Genomic DNA, 21,312 nt, shown 5'->3' with positions numbered 1-21,312 from the left:
GCCCTACCGCTATGTTATCATTCCAGTGGGTAAGGCATCTGCCTTGTACACACGGAGGACCCAGGGTGGATTCCTCCACCCCTCTCCGAGAGCCCAGGAAGCTACCAAGAGTATCTTGCCCACATGGCAAAGCCTGGCAAGCGCCCCATGACATACTCGATATGCCAAAAACAGTAACAAGTCTCACAATTTGTTGAGATGTTACTGGTGCCCGTTCAAGCAAATCGATGAGCAATGGGAAAACAGTACTACCGTGCAGCTGAGTTTGAAAGTCTCAAAACAACTATTGCCACCACCATTTCAGGAAAAGGAATTCTATTAGACATTTTTGAACTCCCTGGCAAAATATTCATCACTCCTCTGAAGCTGTCTATAAAACTATTACCTAGTTTGTAAGCTCGGGAATGAATGCCTTATTCATCTTCATGTACAGTATTTAAACCATTTTTCTGTAGTCAGAAAATGTCTCTGGAATTAGAGGCACAAAATCTGATGCAATATACAGGAAGTTTAAGTGTATTTTACCTTCTGAGTAAAAATAAAACTTTAAGTTGACTCTGAAACTTATTTTCATTGCAATGAATAGACACAGAAAGTGGTAGAACATCAGCAACCGGTGAAGAATATCTGCTCAATTAGAGTAACAGATAAATCGTTCTCTTAAGTTTTAAAACTTTGTTTTGTTTTTTTTTCCCCTTCCCCCAAGTCATTCATTTGAATCTTTCTCACTAGACTAATGTTAGTACATTTGTAAATTTAAACCGAATTATCAGTTCACAAGTTGCATATATACCATTCAAACTGAATGATGCTAAGTATATCAACAACAACCAAAGATTTCATTTATATTTGCTAAGATACTACCAAGACCAACTAGAGTATAATGAAATTCTGGTATACTGAAACACAAATTATACACAATAAAAACAGTATCATGGACTTAGAAATGAAATTCTTTTTTCACTAAGTCATAAAAACTTCCCAGATCCATAAGCAGATTGAAAAATTCTTCAACTTTAGAAAATATTTATTTTCAGGATTTGCTGTAAAAGTTCCTTGTGATTGATTTCTTTTAATAATCTGCCTTAGGTGCTAGGACAAATAGTACAGCAGGTAGGGTGCTTGCCCTAAATGAGGCCGACCTGTACTCAATCCTAGTACCTCAGATGGTCCTCTAAGCCCACCAAGAGTGATCCCTAAGAGAGCCAAGCACACGCCGTGAGCAGTGCTGGGTGTGGCCCAAAAAAACCCCAAAATCTGCCCTTGATCAACTGTATTAACTAAGTTTAATAAAACCAAAACAAATTATAAAGAAATTTCAATCTACATATGTGTTTCACTCCATGAATGATATGATTTCTGAAGACAGATTTAGAAAAAACTTTAGGAAGTTATTTCCATATGTTAAAGTGGCTTTTTAAAAAAAACTGTATTAGGAGGCCTGAGTAGGTAACTGCTTTATTAGAAAGGAAAACAGAAAAAGGTGAGTACAGTATATGCCATTTATTTAATACTTAAGGATATGTAGAGAAAACTCATTAAAGAGCAGGCATCAAGTTATATAACCATCATCTATTTAATTTCCATCTGTTATGTTTACCAAATGACCAATGTCTACTTTAAAAAGGAAGTATTAGATATCAGCTTTACTACTATAAATCAAAGAAAAACTCCAGATCATATTCTCACAACTCATAAAAATTGCACTCTTATTTCAGTATAGTTGTGCATAAACTGAATTTAGGTTCATATTTTCCACGGTTTAACAGTAACAACCAAAAAAAAAAAATTCAGGAGTTATAATCAATTTGTAGAACCAGAATAAAAATTTTAATCACTGGTCTTATGTAATGACTGACAATAAATCAAGCTCACAGACTTTAATTTACTTTGGCTGACCTCTACATTGCATCTATCATAGTTCACAGCTACAGAAACAAAGCCAAGAGGGTAGCACAAAACTACAGAGGTCAGAATTCTTTCTCTTCCTGAAATAAGGACAATTGTAAAACAGTTGTAAAACCATTTTTTGACTTTCAGGTATTCTTTTCTTAGGAGATGCAAGAGGAGATTTGAGTCATACCCAGTGGTGCTCAGGGGTCACTCCTGACAGTGCTGAAGGGACCACAGACAGTACCAGAGACAGAACAGGGTCAGCTGCATGCAACGCAAGGCCAATTTCTCTGGCCTCTCCTCATGTTTTCATGTCGGAAACATCTTTGTATATGTCTGAGTAAGATTTTATAAGCATCTTTCTAGCACATTCACTTACTAAACGATCATTCTAGGTAGAAAAAACACTTATGATAATGCTATTAATACTATATGGGGCCCAGGGGGTGAAAATTCTAATGCTTATCAATTTGGTTCTTATCAAAAGATCCATGAAAAAGCAAAGTGCAGAAGATTATATAGTAAACTCCTTTTTGTGTAAAATAAAGGAGGTACAATCATTATATAGAATATGCACAGGAAATTATGCTATTTCTAACAGTGTAATAATGAGAAAATGATACAGAATATGATAGAAAATATTCCTACTTTTACTATCATTTCTTTGGTACTATTTGAATTTTTTTTTTTACAATGTCATGAAATACAATTTCAAGTAAAAACGATCTTTGATTTATACTATTCCTACCACCACCAGCACCAGCACATCACTCCAACCCACAGCAGCTAGTTCTATACTTACCACACTCAAAAGGATCACGATTCATATAAATGCTAAATATAATTTTAAATATGCAGATTCACTCTAAATAAAAATTAAATTTTATTCCTCAATTCTATCTTAATATTAAAAACAAACAAAAAACCCACTGTTTAACTTTCACACAGGCATTCTAATTTCATGTGTCATTTTTTCATGGAAAATAAAATTCGAGTGTTGATTGGTATTATTATGCAAGTTCCAGAGTCTATAAACACTGCCCATTTTAGTAATCTATAAATAACTGGTAAATTTTAGGTTTACAAGAAAACTTCTACCACATATATCATATAAATTCCAATAAATCAATCTCATTATGCCAACAGAAACAGAAATCATATCTAATACAGAGATACAAAACTGAATGAGCTTTAAAAAAAAAAATAAAAAACATTAGAAAAGGTAATTCAGTTTTAATTTATTTTCATTACTTTTTCTTCATGATCCAGGTGTTTTTAAATGCAAAGAAAATTAACTTTCCATGGTATGTCAGGGACTGGCACTAAAAAAATTTTCAGACTGAAAATGAGTTATACAAATGAAAATTATCAAATGGAGATCCAGTTATCAAAATGAAAGCACTCAACATATTAAAAGTACACAATTATTTGTATAGAGCACATTAAAAAAGTGAGCTTGCTAACCAACCATTCTGATTTTAAAGAACTATTGCAGAGGTTTGAAGAAAATAGATTTATTAGTTAACTTATAAAGAGATTAAAGAGCTTGAAACAAATGTTAAAAAGAAATTTCTGCCTTTATTAGAATGGTATTAGGCTTTAAATTTACCAATTTTGGTAATCAAATTATTTATTAATAAGAAATGATACTACAGAACTGCAACACTGGTCCAACAGTCTTGTCTTTACTTTTCCTTTAAAGCGAGAAACAGAATGCAAGTAATCAGAAAGCACTAGCAGGCATCAGTTAATCCAAGACACTAGCTTCTTAGTTTCAAAAGCACTTGCAAAGAAAACCATTGTGGGGATCAGGAGGATGGAAGCAATCAGTAATAACTGGAATCCCATGAGTGTGTTTGCCAAGTCTCATGAGGCTACTTTTTGAAATTTATTCTTTACTTGGTCACTTGTTTTTCCTCAAATACTAGTTTTTCTTCGACTTTTTTTCCTCAAAGTATAAAAAGTATGAAATATAAACAAGCTCTTGCACTGCACACTTGGAAGTGTACAATTCAAGCATTATAGAGCTATCTACATACCGATAAATCCCATCAAATCTTGGATAATTCAATAATATACAAAATATCAGGGCACAGAAAGAACTAAAACCCACTTCTTTTTGTTACACATAAGATTCAAATATTCAATCTAAAGAAAAACACAATTATTTTGGCTCTCCTCTACATTCACATGTTGATATACTTATTAAAATATTCCTGTATAATTATGTTTGGTCTTGTTATTTCAAGTCAGGTTTAAAACCTTAAAACCAGCCATCCAGACAAAACAGGTAATCAGAAAGATTATTTCTTCCCACCTCCCTAACCCCAATAACCATGAAGCCAATTTTAGGACATGACTCCAAACACTGGATTGTGACGACAAATGCTAGGTCCAATTTCTTCATAATCCTTTTTGGTATGGCATACTTGGTAGAACTCAGGCTGAAATTCAAACAAACAAACAAACAGAAGAAGTAAATACATGAAACATTTAAGTTTTTAAAATCATATGTATTTCCGTTTATTCTTTCATTTTTGTAGCACTGCGAATCAAACCTGGGGCTTCTATAGAGAGGCAAGGCACGTACTCTAATGCTGAGCCACATTCCCCAAGTAAGTCTTTATAAAGAACAAAGATCTATTTTGCGATATGCTCTAAATGAATGTTTAAGTGTTCTGTTTAAGGACTCTCACGCCAGAGAGACAGGACAGGAGTAAGTCCTTGATTTGTATGCGGCTGACCCCAGCTCTACCCTACCCTATCCTTTGTACACACACCATATGGTCCCCGCAGCAGCAGCAGAAGTGATCCGTAAATAAAGCCAGGAGTAAGGACACTGGGTATGTTTCCCAAAAACAAACAAAAAACACTAAACCAAATAAAAATGGAAACTATACTACCATTGGGCTAAAAACATTTTTTTCTACAGATACATTTTAAATAGCACAGTGGTAGGGCATCTGCCTTGCGTGCAGCCGGCCCGGACGAGCCAGGTTTGATTCCTCCGGCCCTCTCGGAGAGCCCAGCAAGCTACCGAGAGTACCTCGCCCGCACGGCAAAGCCTGGCAAGCTCCCCGTGACGTATTCGATATGCCAGACACGGTAACAACAAGTCTCACGATGGAGACGTTACTGGGCCCGCTCAAGGAAACCGATGAACAAAGGGAGGACAGTGCTACAGTGCTACTCTAAATAGGCAAAGAAAAATAAACAGAAATCCAAATGACTTCTACTTTTTAAAATACTATGTACATAGGTATCACATATTAAAGTCTTCCCATGCAGTGTTTGTAAAATTGTAATGTTAGTAAAAGGTAAAGTGCCATGCTTTACCAAACTGCATTAACACTAAGTGGGATTCTTCTATCTAAAAATAAACAAAATTCTGAAAGAGTTTCATCCCTCTTACCGTAGAAGCAAGCATGGATCCTCCAAACCAAACTGCGTATCGCTGCATGTGGTGTGTAATGACTTGCACATCAATAGGTTTTGGCTAAAAAGTGTACACAGTATAAGATCAGTTTAATGGCAAGTTGATATAACAGTTTATGTATCACAAAACTTTAAATGTACACAAGAATGCAATGAGTTCACATAAGTATACTCTCTAAAAAGATAGGAGACCCGTAGGACAAATACATAATAGAGAATAAACAATTGGAGTTTTTAAAATGTTTCTAATAACCACGTGAAGTAGGGGAAGAATTTAAGTAACTTTTGAACATAGTAGTATAACTATCCTCAAACTAAAAGTTAAAACCGAGCCAGTATTGAACTGTCATTTCTCACGATGATATGTATAAAAAATTCTGAAACTTTGTACATTCTTGTAAAAACATATCGGTAATGAAAACCAGGTTTCTCAGAGAAAACAAAATTACATGTATGAGCGTATGTGAGGGAGGGAGGGGGGAGAAGGGGAGGGAAGGAGGGTGGGGGAGAGAAAGAGAGAGAGAGACATAGACAGCAAAGTTAGAACAACCCACCCAGTATTTAAGAACATCAAAATGATTGAATAATCCTTAATTTATCCAGAAGCATAAAGGCACACAAACATATATCCTAACTCGGATCCCAAAGAAGGCCTATTGGTACTTAACCTTCAACAGCAATGACTATATCCAGAATCTAAAACTTGTTTTTTAAAAATTAAGTACAGAAAAAAGGTCTACTAGAGAACAAATATACTCAAGAAACAGAACAGACCACAGGTATAACTGACAGAAGAGTAGAACTATTCTTCACGTAAGAAAGGCTGCTTATTAAAAGCAAGAGTAGAGTCAGAGTACAGTCATTGTCACTGTCTCCCCGTTGTTCATCGATTTTCTCCAGCGGGCCCAGTAACGTCTCCATCGTGAAACTTGTTACTGTGTTTGGCATAAAATCGAACACGTCATGGGGAGCTTGCCAGGCTCTGCTGTGCGGGCGAGATACTCTCGGTAGCTTGCCGGGCTCTCCGAGAGGGGCGGAGGAATCGAACTCGGGTCGGCCATGTTGGCTGCGTGCAAGGCAAACGCCCTACCGCTGCGCTATGGCTCCAGCCCAGAGTACAGTAATACTCTAGAAAGAGAAGGCCTAAAGTAAATTTCTTTAAAACATTTATTTTCGGGCCGGAGTGACAGTACAGTGGGTAGGGCGTTGGTCTTGCATGCAGCCAACCCAGGTTCGAGCCCTGGCACCCCACACCCCATATGGTCCCCAAGCACCGCCAGGAGTAACCCCTGAGCAGTGCTGGGTGTGACACAAAAAGGAAAAAAAAACCAACACCAAGCAAACAAAAACATTCATTTTCTAATAAAAGAGTAGCCCTGAGCAGCACTTGGTATGTCCTCCCCCCACACCAGGCCTTCTCCAGGCCCGCCACCCCCCTCCACCCCTCCCACCAAGCAGTGAAGACCTACTGAAAGAAACAAAGGTTTGCAAGGGGGGGGAGAGGTAGCTAATTCTAAATCTGGAAGAGATAAGTTACGATTAAAAGCATCTTATACTAAAAGAGTTACAGAATATTAGGGCCACATGCAAAGAACTTAAAAGCCTTCTTTATGATTCCTACTGGCTTAATTAGATTATCAATATAGTATTGATATTCTAGTATTTTTATCACAGTAATACTAATAATACAGTGTATAGAATAAAATGAGAAATCAGAAGTTCCTTACCAATTTTACTGCATAAACAAGGGAAAGGGGAACATACTTCTTATAGTAAAAAGAGAGTGGAGTGATAGTATAGTGGGTAGCGATTGTCTTGTAAGCAGTCAACCCAGGTTGGATTCCCACCATCCCATATGGTTCCCCGAGCACTGCCAAGAAGTGATCCCTGAATGCAGAGCCAGGAGTAAGCCCTGAGCACAGCCAGGTATGCAAACAAAGCAAAAAAACCCTCCAAAAATAAATAAATGAGCCTGAAAACCACAGAAGGTATGATGGAATTTGCAAAATGCTAATTGGAAACCACAAGAAAAACTGGGCATAAAACCACTGTTGAAAGTCTGATGAGAAAAGGCTTGTTACATAACCTCAAAGTATATGCCCATAGTTTCTTAATAGGCCCTCCCGTTGATCATCGATTTGCTCGAGCGGGCCCAGTAACGTCTCCATTGGAGACTTTGTTGTTACTGTGTCTGGCATATCGAATACTCTCGGTAGCTTGCCGGGCTCTCCGAGAGGGGCGGAGGAATCGAACTCGGGTCGGCCATGTTGGCCGCTTGTAAGGCGAACGCCCTACAGTAGAAAACCCAGGAAAATACTGATCAAAGTAAACATATAAGACAAATCATATCGTGTAATTGATGATACAATGCACCAGAAACTTCTGTGTAAACTAAATAAGGAAACGTAAGCAATGTCAAATATAGAAACATCCAAAAAATGGCCCACAACCATTAAAAAAAAATTAAGATTAAAAAAATTCTGAAAGACTAAGAACTCAACTAAGAACTCATTTCAGATCAAAGAAAAGTGATGACTAATTTAAACATACACATGTAGAGTAAATCCCAGACAAAAAGAGTAACCCCTGTGTATCGCCCAGTGGGACCCAAAAAGCAAAAGAAAAAAATGCAGATTTGCTGCCAGTGGGACGGCACCAATGCCATTTCTTCCCTCACCAGCTCAAGCAGCCCAGAGCACATTATGGAGGAAAACCTCCCTGCACGCCAACTGTCTGGAGACCTAAGACGCGGGGTATGCTCCCTGGGCGGGCTCTACTGGACTGGGGGAGGTAGCCTGCCGCGATGGCCCAGGCCGCAAATAGCAGCAGCCTTTGGTCCTCCGTCCTGTGCTGCTGCTGCCAGAAGCCCCGGGGCGGGGGTGGGGGTGGAGGAAAATGGAGTGGCCAGATCAACCTGGACCCGCAGGGCCAGTGTATCAGCAGCCTCAGGCTTCCTGGTATCTCAAACTGGGCCACTGGGCTGTGGCTTGGATTCCAACAACTCAGGAACAAATTTCCCCCGACATAGCCAAAAGTTGGGTATGTGGGAGTCACGCTCACAAACCACCTCAGCTTCAGGAATATAAACTCATTTATTTGCCTTGCTTCAGAGACCCATAAACAAAACTTAAGAGAGATCAAAAGTCACAGTTACTCTCAGACCTATACAAGGCTAAGCAGATTAGGGTACACCAGGAGGGGGTGGGTTAGCCCAGTGCCATCCAGAGACCTAGGCAGTTGTTTGCTTCGACAATCCAGAATCATCATCATGCCTCCACAGTCTAAGGATGAACTTCTCCAAGATATTAACATACTGGAAAATTCAGATCTGCAGGTTTTGTGACTGAAATATCCAGGCTTCCTCAGACTTGGGGTGGGCGATCACCCCCCACTTCCCTATACTCCTAGAAGCACCGGCAGTCACCTTCATGAACCAACTTCAGTGTCACCATGTAAGATCTTCGACCATCCTTGTTTCAGAATTTATAAATAAATCTCGACAGAGATCAAAGTCACAGTTAATCTCGGACCCATGCAAGGCTGAACAGACCAAGGTATAAGTACGGGGGATGGGTTGGCCCAGTGCCCATCCAAACAGAGCCTAGGGCAGGCAGTCTCTTGCTTCCACAATACAAAATTGCCTCCATGCCCCTGCCCCAAAATTTCAAAATGAACTGCAATGAGATATTAATCTGCTGAAAATTCAGCTATCCAGGTTTTATGACTGAAATCACCAGGCTTTCTCAAAGTGGGCTTTGATGGGCTACCTCCCAGCAACCCTCCCTGTACTTCCTGAAGCCCAGGAAGTCATGTCAACACCCCAAAGCCAACGCCCAGTTTAAAAAAAGCTACTCCGGTTGTATCTTCCTGATAAAAATACAAAATATCCTGAACGAACATGAGAATCTCTTAGTACCTGTATTACAAACCATAATGCACAAAAGAAAGAAAAAGAAAGGTGCCTGCCATAGAGGCAGGTGAAGAGGAATAGAACAGGTTGTAGGAAGGTAGTGAGAGGGAAATGGAACATTGGTGGTGGAAATGTACACTGGTGGAGGGACAGGTGTTGGAACATTGTATGACTGAAACCCAATCATGAATAGTTTTGTGATGGTCAATCTAACGGTAATTCAATAAAGTAAATATACCAATCTGATTTGTCATTATAAAACAGACTGAAAAAGAATGACATCAGATTTAAATAAAGATTTATAAAAATGACCCTGTCAAGGAAAATAAAAGGGAAGAAGTTAGAGTTCACATATGGGATTTCTCCTTTACTACTAGATGCATCAACAAAGTAGTTATTAGTGGAAGGAAAAAAATCTCTTCTTATTTAGGAATGTAGAAGAAACCTAAAAATATTAATCATTTTTGAAAAACCATACTTAAAAAAAATCAGCATTGCTTTTTTCTTATACATGCAATGAGTCATCAGAAACTGAACAATTTAGGCATACTTTCACTGTACTCCAAGTTATAATCCCTATTCAGGGGCCGAAAACAGTCATGTAAATTTTCAGCAAGCAATCTCCAGAGAGAAAACTTGTATTTTTAAATAATTTTAAATGACTATAGTAGCCTCAAATGGAGTCATAACTCTTAGTAATTTTCCCAAGTTAAATAAAATTAAAAAATAATCACTTAAGACCAGGGAGCAGCATAGGTGAGGGACACAGTCTTTGCATGCACATCATGCAGGCTACCAGTTAAAATGCCCAAAATAGCATGCTACCCTCCTCAGCATCATTAGGGTATAAAGGGACCTTGAGCAGCCAGTGGTGGCCCAAGTAGTCCCCAGGCCAACGACTGAATAACTCTACATCCTCAGACCCAAACTGAATAATCTAGCTGGTTTCCCCACACGATTGGCCTGCAGGTTCCCAGAACACTGTTTGGAAGGTCCCCCAAACAAAAAATTACTTAGCAACTTTGTCTCACAATGTTTTGCTTTAAGATACCACATTTAACAAGCTGAAACATATTTTGTGACAATTTAATATAAAAATATTACCTAATTTTAAAATGTTACCTTTTTGACATCAAGCTCAAAAAACTTAAGATATGCAATGCAAAAGCTATTAGGTTTATACTAATTAAAAGCTATTAAGTTTATACTAATGTTTTTGTTGAACCAATCACTTAGTTTACACTATGAAGGATGCTATGGGAGTCAGAACTGGCCAAGCAATCTTATCTCTCTTTTAACTCAGCTTTATTATCTTACTATAGGACTTTTAAAAATTTTATGGATCCATAAAAAAAAAAAAGATTTCTGAAACATACAAGCATTCTATTATCTATAGCCATGAATATGTAACTTTCTACCACACAGTGATGGGGTTCTTTTAGTTTCCTAAAAAACAGCAAGCATTAGCAGACATTTTCCTTTTCAATTACAATAATCAAGGCACCCACATCCCAATAATTGAGAAAACCAACCTTTAATCTACCACCACTCAATTCCTCACTTAGTTTCAGTCTGGCATCTACAGTTCTTTTCAAATCTCTTTGCAAGCGACGCCCAAAGTCCCTGAACATGGTTGAACCGCCAGAGAGGACAATATTCTATATAATAGGGGAAGAAAAAAAAAAAAAGTAAGTATAACCTATGCTGAAAAAGGAGGAAAACTTTAAAATAAAACAGTGGTATAAAATCATATCATGTCCTTTAGAAATAGGTATTTTCAAATTTAATGATCAACAGTGGACAAATTTTTTTTTTTTTGGCTACAAATACTGACCTTGTAGAGAGGACGTCTTACATCAATAGGACAATTCTGAATTACTTCATCTACAACTTCTGAGATAGGCTGAGTAAAGTCTGGATTAGCAAACTGAAAAATAAATTTGGATATATACTTTGAGGAAAAATATAACAGCACATATTCAACAAGTACATATTCTTTTGATTACTGAGAGGGAATGGCAGAGTCAATGATTAGGAAGAATAAGAAACATAAATAGAATCCTGGATTTTTTATTTTACATGACCAAATGATAACCTAAATCCTTTTAGACTTCCAACTATGAGATCTCTATATTTAGTTCTCTAAATATACGCTTTTATGATCCTTTAATGAACTTCAAGCTGAAGTTCATTAGCTTAAAAGATTTATGCCCCCGAATATGAAAATATTAGAAAATATTCTATAATACTGATTTTAATGTTATCAACCTGTTAGTTCAGATCTTCAGATCTTACATGTTCTATTTTCCATTCATTAACAAACTCTTCAGTATTTGCCAAAAAAAAAAAAGGGAAAGAAAAGAAAAAACAAAGACAGATGTTACCCTTATTATAAGTCTTTCCCTAAATTTAAGTTAGGGCACAGAGTCATTCATTCCTGTACTACTATTGTGTGTCATTCTGAGAGTAGCTTTCTTTACTAGTAACAGAAAAAAAAACTATTGTCTTTAAATATTCAGATAACCTGAATTCACTGAGAGAAATTAGCACTGCACTGTAATACTGTCCTCCCGTTGTTCATCAATTTGCTCGAGCGGGCCCAGTAACGTCTCCGTGTGAGACTTTTGTTATTGTGTTTGGCATATCGAATATGTCACGGGTAGCTTGCCAGGCTTTTGCCGTGCGGGCAAGATACTCTTGGTAGCTTGCCAGGCTCTCTGAGAGGGGCGGAAGAATCAAACTCAAGTCGGCCAAGTTGGCCGCGTGCAAGGCAAACGCCCTAATTCAGAAAGAAATGAGGTCTGATTTGAATCTATTTTTTGAAAAATTGCAGGACCTACTGTACCGCAAAACCCATGGTGAGAACCAGTTGAATAATTTGAAAGAGTAAGAAAAAGATAAGTGGACAAAAATAATAAACTGCTATAGTTTATGTAATACTGATGGGCAAACCAATCTGTTTGAACCCTATAAGAATACTGGAAACTTTTCCTCACTTTCAGCAAAAGAAATAATTCTGTCTCTAAATTATCACTGCTTCAGTCTCAGTATCAAAGGGAAAAAACGTTCTTCTGGGGGAGAAGGGGAGTAGAGAATGCACCCAGGTAAATACATAACTAAATAACTTGGCAAAAATAAGAATTTCCTTTTTCAAAGAATCATAGTACCAAATCCACTTCATCTAAGAACAGTTCTGGTATTGCTGACAAGTTTAGTAGCTCAACATTTCTTATTATGTATTTTATTTATATTCACTTTTCAACTTTTAATGCTTATCCTGTAATCCAACTAAAGCAAAAAAGAATAAATCCTTCAAATGACAAATTATCTACAACTGAATTATCTAAAATCATAGGGGGGAAAAATCTTAAAATTCACATAGGAAATGATAGCTCATAATACAAAAAACACAGGTTTGCTCTTTAAAAATGTGGTGAATTAAACACACATGTATAATCTTGTTCTTCCCCCAAACTCATTAAAAACATCTGGAAAAAACTTTTTAATAAAAGGTATATTCCTCCTATATGCATATTCCTCCAAAGTATGGAGAGGACATAATAGGAAGAAACAGCAAAAGTTTGTTTAACTAGTATCAGAGAGATGGGCAAAGTCCATAGAAACTCTTCAAACATTTAAGCTACATATGTTAATTCTTAAACTGAAGGAGTAGGAGGTCAGGGATAACTAATTTAGTCTAAGAACCAGTTCAATGCCCAGTTCCTCTCCAAAGAAGTCCATCATATGCTTCCTCATTATCCAAGAAGAAAACTGGTTCACCTATTTTCTAAAAAGAATAAAGCAGAATCAAAAGCTGAGGGATTTAAGTGATGGTATGCAGTTTACTGTTAACACACAAATGTCAGCATTCTTGCCCCATTTGGCTGCTATATCCTTCAGGCAGGAGTCTTCGCTGGCAGCTGGTTTACCCAATATGATCAAAAGAAACACACACGGGACATTCCTCATGTGAAGAGACCCTAGTTAACAGATCATACCATAAAGCTCTGATTTCCAACAAGGTTTTTACTACCTATTCTTAAATGGGGCTGGAGCGATAGCACAGCGGGAGGGCGTTTGCCTTGCATGCGGCCAACATGGCCAATCGGAGTTCGATTCCTCTGCCCCTCTCAGAGCCTGGCAAGCTACAGAGAGCTATCTCCCCATACGTCAAAACCTGGCAAGCTACCCATCACTTATTCAATATGCCAAGCACAGTAACAAGTCTCAAATGTTACTGGGCCCGCTCGAGCAAATGGATGAACAACAGGAGGACAAGTGACAGTGACCGTGATTCTTAGATGAGTGGTTCCTGAATGGTAGTTTATACTATAAAAGGCAAGAAAATTGAAAGAATAGAAACAAAGAGAAAACAAGACCGGTAGGAGAAAGACAATGCGGAAAGAACGAAACTTAAAAAAACAAACAAAAAAACCCCTATGCTCAATATCCCCCTGGGACACGAAGATAACACCACAAAAGAGAAAAAAAGCATTACAGAAAAGGTGTAATTAAAAGTGAAAGCTGGGACACTCTTGAAGATTAATGTTACCAGAGATTTAAAACTCAATAGTAAGTTCAGAAGATAAAGCTGGGTCCAGAGAAAAAGAGTACAGGGGTAGGGCACCATACAACCCACCTCAAGTTCCATCCCTAGACCCTAAGAGATAGATCTTGGAATGGATCTCTGAGCATCACTAAATGTGGACCTGGAAGACCACATTTTAGAAATAATAGTATCTTAAAACTAAGAAAATAACTTAGCAACAGCTTGAAGGAAAACACACAGGATATGAAAGTATTTCCAGTAAACTGCATAGCTCAGACCTAAACGAAGTGTGTCACTACTTGAAATCTCATGATAAACACAAGATCAAAGAGTGGAAAGTTGGAAAAGAATCATATGTGCTCACTGAAGATTAAGAAAAAAGACAAGCCATACTTGTAACTGACCAAAAATAATTTAAACTAAAAGTAATTAATAGATACATACATATTTTGCTGATAGTTTACTGGAAGTTCTGGATGGTAATAATTTTACATGGTGGGGGGTTCCTGTGATTAATACTTAATATCCTATTTTTTCATACTTTATGCTATTATAAAACAGTTGCATTAGAAAACATAACCTACCTCTGGATGAAAAAAGATTTCAGGTCCCAAGAATCTTTCGTAACCAACATCAATGGAAAATTCTTTCTTTGAGATAGCATTGATTCCAGTATACTGTTTAATCCACTTTGATCCATCTGTGTCATATTTGTTAAATTCCTTTACTAAATCTGGGCAGACATAACTATAACGCTCCTAGAAAAACAAAATAATGAATAATGTCTTCCTCCTATTTTTATAAAAGTAAAAAGAGATGGCATACTTTCAATATCATATTTATTTTGCAAGCAAACAAAAATCTTAACCTTAAGACAAAACTAGAAAATGGAGAAAACTGTTTGGATATCATAGGGGTAATAAAAGTAACTCATCTCCAATACATAATTTCTGGCTTCATACACGAATCGGGTAAGGTTTGAAAAAGAATTGCTATCTACCATTTTAGTTATTTCATGAGATTAATATTCTCCCCTATTTTATGATTTAAGAATGAATCAGACATATTTTAAAGAAAGAAAACAGAATACCAACAGAACTGGAGAATAAACAATAGTGGATAACTATTGTTTTATCACCCTATGTAATAAGTTATAGTTTAATAACTCCATAGAACAAAACTGATTATGGCCTACGCAGGCTTTGCATTTGAGACACCCAACATGGACCCCTGGTTCCTTTAAGCAATGCCAACAACTCCCACAGTACCAGAAGTTGCAGTCCCCACCCAAACCCCCAATAATAAACAAAAACATATTTAAAGGTTAAAAACAATCTGTTATCTTGCACTATAAAGCTATAAGCCTAAATTGCTACACTGAGTTATATGTTAAAAAAATTTTCATCAAACTGGTTATAAGTCAATTTGCAATTTTAAAAGTACACGTCCTTTGTGTATTTATTTAACATCATTATTTAAATAGAGCTAATAATGTCTTAGGAATACAATGTAAATGCACCATACCTGCCAACATAGTGTCAATTGTCTCTAGGGCCCCTCTCAACCCTCTCACCCCCATTACGTAGACTCAGTTTTATAGGCACAGTTCTCAGGGTTTATCTTCAATGGCTATTGACTATTACTCTTACTATGCTTCTTGATATCCCATACATGAATGTTGACCTCTCCCCTCTGACTCATTTTGTTTACTATGACAGCCTCCAGTTCAAGCAGATTGCAGGGAGCTGCCACGGTTAGTTTCTTTAGGACTAAGTAACATTTCACTGTGCGTACCACAATTTCTCTTTCCACTTTACTATTGAGCACTAGGGTGGTTGCAAATAGTGTGGCAATGAACAAGATTATTCAAATTAACATTTTTGTTCTGTTTGGAAAGAAGCCAAGGAGGAGAATCTCTGCGTCATAATGGAAGCTTTATTTTGAATATTTTGATAAGACTCCACACTATTGTCCACAGGGGCTATACCAGATGACATCCCTACCAACAGTGAACAAGGTTTTCTTTTCACCACATCCCCACCACCACTAGCTGGTTTCTGGTATTTCTGACTGGAGGCCACTCCTGGCAATGCTCAGAGCTCACTTACTCTTCACTTAGGGATCAAACCTGCAGGTGGCTCAGGGGTCCACATGGAACAAACCAAGTTTGATGAGTGCAAACAAGTGTCTTACTCACTGTACTATCTCTCCTGCCCACGGTTTTGACTTTTGGAAGAGAGCCATTCTCACTGGTGTGAGATGGTATGTGATCTTGATTTGATATCTCATCTTGCAATTCCATGGTATCAGTGAAAATGATGAAAATGATCTTTTTTCATGTTTGCTGAGCACTTGTACGTTTTCTTTGGGGAAAAGCCTGCTGACCAACTCTCATCATTTTTCTATAGAGTTGTTTTTTTGCTGTTGCTGAGTTTTCTGAGTGCTTTATAAATTCCTGGATATATGCAATTCTTAGATACATAATATGAAAATATTTCCTTTCATTGAAAAGACTTTTTCAATTCATCATTTCCTTTCACAGAGCAAAAACCTTTATTTGATGTCTTTTTTTTCTTTTTTGAAAGTTTTTAAATCATACCTGGCCATGTTCGGGGCTTAATTCTGGCATGCTGCCTAGGAACCAACCCTGTGGTATATTTTTTGTTTGGAACTCTTTCCAATTCTTGTTTCTGAGTATATGAGCATATTCTCAAACTGAGAAAATCTAGACTAGAACTTATATGACCAATGATTTTGTCTGGCCACACCCAGCAGGGCTCAAGGCTAACTCCCTGGCACTGGGTTCAAGAAGCCCTCCTGGCCATGACATTCAGAGGACTGTAAGTGGTTCTGGGACCAAACCCAACTGAGTTACGTGCAAGGTAAGCGACCTACCCACTATACTATTTCTCTGGCCCCTGACCAAGAATTCTTTCCCATTATTTTTCTTCTTCCAGAACTCCTACAACATAGACGTCATTTCTCCTGAAATTACTCCAATGGTCTCTTCTTTTATCTTAATTATTTTATTCCTCTCTTAATTGTTAGATCGTGCCTATTATCCTGAAGCACACTCAGTTTCTATAGTACTGTTGCTGATCCCACCTAGATATTGTGCTTTTTTTAGTTCACCGACGGGGCTCTTCAGTTTTTCTGATTGTAATTTTCTCATATTCTCTCTCACCCTTTCTGTTTCACTTTTGGAGGTATCTTCTACTGCTTTCCTAAATGCAGTTAAATATCCTCACCACTGACATCTTAAAATCTTCATCCAAGAGCTTTAGAGAGTTCTTGTTTGCTCACTTTTTCCTCTTTCCAGGCTTATGTCTTGGTCCATTAATGAAGGGCTTCTTGAACCTTTATTCACTGATAATACTTTTTGGCCCAAGGAACTTTTAACCAACCCAAGTATTAAGAAATAATTATAAAATAAAAATTTTTAAGCAAAGGTTTCACGACTCCCTCACCCTACACACAAACTCCTGTATGGGGCCACAATCCAGTCAAGAAATCAAATATTGTGGAATCCTCTACTTCTTCATTGTCTCATGCACTGACAGCAAAGGGTGTGTCTGATTTTGTGCAGGCCTAGGTGGCATTCACATAGGCCAAATGCAACAAAACCTACTGGGCTGAGTAATTCTGCTTCCCACCATTGCTGACTTTGCAGTACAGACCGGCACTGCCCCCCTGTTCTCCAGTTCTCAAATGCCTTCCCTCAGCTTTGTTGCCGCAGACCTGAAATTTGTGCAGCACACAGAACAGAAGTGGTTCTCCTTAGTATTCTGATGACATCTCTCTGACTGGGAAAATACTTGAACTTGGTCAAATGTGAAGGGAGAAACAACGGCTTTTTTCTTCATCTGCTGCGGGCAGACCCCTGGATCTGAATGTCGAATCCACAGATGTGCACTCTGCAACCCCCAGCCAAAGACCTTGCTACATCGAGCTGTATTCTCCTGCTCAGGCTTTGTGAGAGAAGGGATTCACGGGGCAGTGCCATAGGGTTTCAGCCTACTGCTTCCTTATTAACTCCTAGCTACATCCTGTGCCTCTACTTTGCCCCCCTCCCCTCTCCCTTTACTGGCATTGCAATGCTTGATCTCTGTTTGGAAACTTGGAGAGATTCTGCTGGAGTTAATTATTCTCACTCATTTCCTCTGTGCAGCAAGAAGCGGAATTTTGTGCTATCTTCTGTGCTGTTGCAGGTGTTTTGGGGACCAGAAGCAAAACACCCTTCCCTACCAGTTTGGTCCTGCCTTCTGGGTACCTCTTTACTTCTTGATCACAGACTTCACTGAAAATCAGCTTCATGATCCTAGGGAATTCTATTCTATTCTATTCTATTCTAGGGAATGAAATACAGTCTAAAGTTGAAATCATTAACTATTTCAAATTATTTTTATTGCTAAATAAAAGCACACAAACTATTTCACTAAAGAAAAAAATATTAATATGCTAAAGTAAATGAGTAAAAATGTTCCTATTTAAGAGTCCTCTTAAATGTGAAATGTGAAGACTGACAAGTCTGACAATCTCAATAGTTTTCACGAGAGATAAAACATGCATATAATTAGTAGTAATTGTCTAACAGATTTTTAAAAAAACTATTCTTCACTTGAGAATTTTTCATGCTATCATTATAAATATGACAATAATTTCTAAGTGAATTATACTCGCATTATTACTCTTTTACCTTTACTGCTTTAGCAGTTTCCAAGGATTGCTCAGGAGGAATTCCTACTTCTCGGTCTCTTAGCAACTGCTGAATAAAATATGTTATATCCCGTCCTGCGATTGGAATGTGCTTAATACAGCTGCCAATCACATACCCTTCAGCCTAGAAGAAAACAATATTTTATTTTTTTATGAAACGTTTTGAAAATGAGCTAAAATTAATCATTAATATTTATATTCTCAATTGTATTAGCCCAGAAGGACTCTTCTGGTTTTTATTTAACTGCATTCTTTGGCTTACTTATAGTAGAACTTATAACAATACTTAGATTTATTATTCTAGTGATGATTTTAAAATCAAGACTGCAATGTTCCAACAACATAGAAGTAAATTCCAGAAGTAATGAATGTTCAGATAGCAAAATTTATCTCACATTTTTATTAAATCTTTTATAATTTCTGGAAAATATTAGATTGCATTGCAAGATTTGATCATTAACTCATAAACTATCATCTTTCGTAAAGAAACAAGTACCAATTTCATAAAACAATGAACTCAATCTTATGAATTTTTCTTAATAGGCTTTACAAACTTTGAACCACAATTATAACTCAAGCATTTAACTAAATGCAAATAATACAACAAAAGTCATTAACAGTCATTTGTCATATGTTTACAACTCGCTGCTACTTAATTTGTGGAGCAACCTGAAATCAGTTAAGAAAAACTATCAACTTAATAAATTAATACATTAATTTAAATATGATAAGAACTATGTTTTAAAAATCAATTTAAGAAGAGTACATGAACACAGAGGGTAGAAAAGAGAATTTCATATTAAAGAAAAGGTGTAACTATTTCTACTCTAGATACTAAAATTCATAGTGTGAATTAGAAACTATTTTAAACAATTTTCTTAGTATTCTGTGATTGCAATATAAGCCTACAGCAAAAGAAACATCTTAAAATTTTTCTGAAAATTCTAACAATAATTCCAACAAAATATAAAAATACTTAGTTACACAAATGGCCAGATCAAAGTGTAATATGAACCAATAAAAGTTCTCAGAAGTGGTATTCATTCATTTAATTTGTCAGTTTTGTTACTTAACAATTCTACTCAGTAAATTTAAAGTTGTCTTACCACAGGAATGACATGAGTGACACCATCTCCACTGTCTATTACCGTACCAGTCAACGTCCGTTCTCCTACTTGTCTTGAGGTCCAAGATGCAGCTAAGGCAAGAACAGCCTTGAAAGCAGGTAAAAATAAGTCAAAACAAAAGCAAAGAAAAATATAACATTTTATAGGTATGCTTTATTTTTTAAATATAGTCATTGTGGAAAGCAAATCCACAAGACTTTTAAAATTATGCAATTACATCTAACATTAAAACAGATATGAATTTATATATGCTTTAAAAAACATTATTTATAAACATTCTATACTTTATTGAGGGGCATTTCTCTTACTGTCCAAAACGCTGAGACTAAATAGTGCAATATTAAATTGCCACAAACTAAATCTATGTTTATATGGGCTAGCCTGTTTCAACAAAGTAAAAGTAAAAGGTAAGTACACAACCACCAGAATCATTAAATTGTAGACTACTATTAAATATCACTCTTATAAGATCAACTCCAAATTTTCTACAATTAACATGCATTTAGGAAAATGTTACAAGTCATTTACCCACAGATAAAGCCACTCACACTTCTAGTTAAATAATACCATCTAAAACATCCCTGACAATGAAAGTACAATTCACTAAGTGTGAAAATTATTTTTAAGCTTATTTCAAATGGCTCAAGATGACTATAACTAGTAACATAAATCTGATTTATCTACTTGCACAAAATATCTGATAGGGACCTAGAAAGACAGCTGGACCCTTCTATTTTAACACAGGATCATACTACTACCATTGTAGGGTAAAAGAACTAGACAATGGATTATGTACTTATTAAAAATTTGTGATTGGGGCTGGAGCGATAGCACAACGGGTAGGGCGTTTGCCTTGCACGCGGCCAGCCCGGGTTCGATTCCCGGCATCCCATATTGTCCCCCAAGCACGACCAGGAGTAGTTCCTGAGTAAAAGCCAGGAGTAACCCCTGTGCAATGTTGGGTGTGACCTTCCAACAAAAATAAAATTTGTGATGATGCCATTTATCACACTTGCTATGAGGTTAAACAGACACCCACGTATGAATATGTGTGTGTGTGTGTGTGTGTGTGTGTGTATACACATAGTACTGTAGCACTGTCCTCCTTTTGTTCATCGATTTGCTCAAGCAGGCACCAGTAATGACTTCTTGATACTGTTTTTGGCATATCAAATACGCCACGGGGAGCTTGCCAGGCTCTGCCATGTGGGCGGGATACTCTCAGTAGCTTGCTGGGCTCTCCAAGAGGGACGGAGGAATCGAACATGGGTCAGTTGTGTGCAAGGCAAACACCCTACCCTCTGTGCTATCGCTCATATACACACCTAGTATGTGTATTACAGTATGAAAGAATTTATAATATGCTGGATACAGCGGAGAGGGTTTTCAAAATATAGTACTAAATAAAAAGCAGATATAAAAAAGGATACAACAAATACTTCAAGATTGAATTAATCTGTATATGAAATTTCAGACGAAGTAAACTGAAGTTCTTTTAGTTCTGTCCAATGCAAAAGCCTCAAGTACTTAAAGACCATTAACTTATTTCCTCCAATATTTTACTTTGCTGGTACCTAGAAACTCCGTTCCCTAAGATTCTTTATATTGTTTAACTAGAAAACTATGACATGCTTGAAGGTTGTTTTATACATGTGTGTGTGCGTACATTTGTGTGTGTGTGT

General features: G+C 37.1%; 1 protein-coding gene across 1 annotated transcript in view; it reads right to left on the bottom strand.

The window, feature by feature from the left end:
* Nucleotides 1-3,111: 3,111 nt before the first annotated feature.
* The window catches only part of ACTR3 (actin related protein 3), a 51,882-nt gene continuing 33,681 nt past the window's right edge, over nt 3,112-21,312 (bottom strand). The window contains exons 6-12 of the mRNA XM_056117621.1: nt 19,610-19,717; nt 18,484-18,627; nt 14,372-14,545; nt 11,073-11,165; nt 10,771-10,896; nt 5,306-5,389; nt 3,112-4,337 (exon numbers count right to left, since the gene is read on the bottom strand). Of these exons, the coding sequence (XP_055973596.1) occupies nt 4,242-4,337; nt 5,306-5,389; nt 10,771-10,896; nt 11,073-11,165; nt 14,372-14,545; nt 18,484-18,627; nt 19,610-19,717 (825 nt within the window). The 3' untranslated portion in view covers nt 3,112-4,241. The remainder of the gene's footprint in view (nt 4,338-5,305; nt 5,390-10,770; nt 10,897-11,072; nt 11,166-14,371; nt 14,546-18,483; nt 18,628-19,609; nt 19,718-21,312) is intronic.

This window comes from Sorex fumeus, unplaced genomic scaffold, assembly GCF_029834395.1.
Source record: "Sorex fumeus unplaced genomic scaffold, SorFum_2.1 ptg000035l, whole genome shotgun sequence".
NCBI classification, from domain to species: domain Eukaryota; kingdom Metazoa; phylum Chordata; class Mammalia; order Eulipotyphla; family Soricidae; genus Sorex; species Sorex fumeus.
The sequence above is the reverse complement of the archived record's forward strand: the minus strand, read 5'-3'. Positions and strand labels throughout refer to the sequence as shown.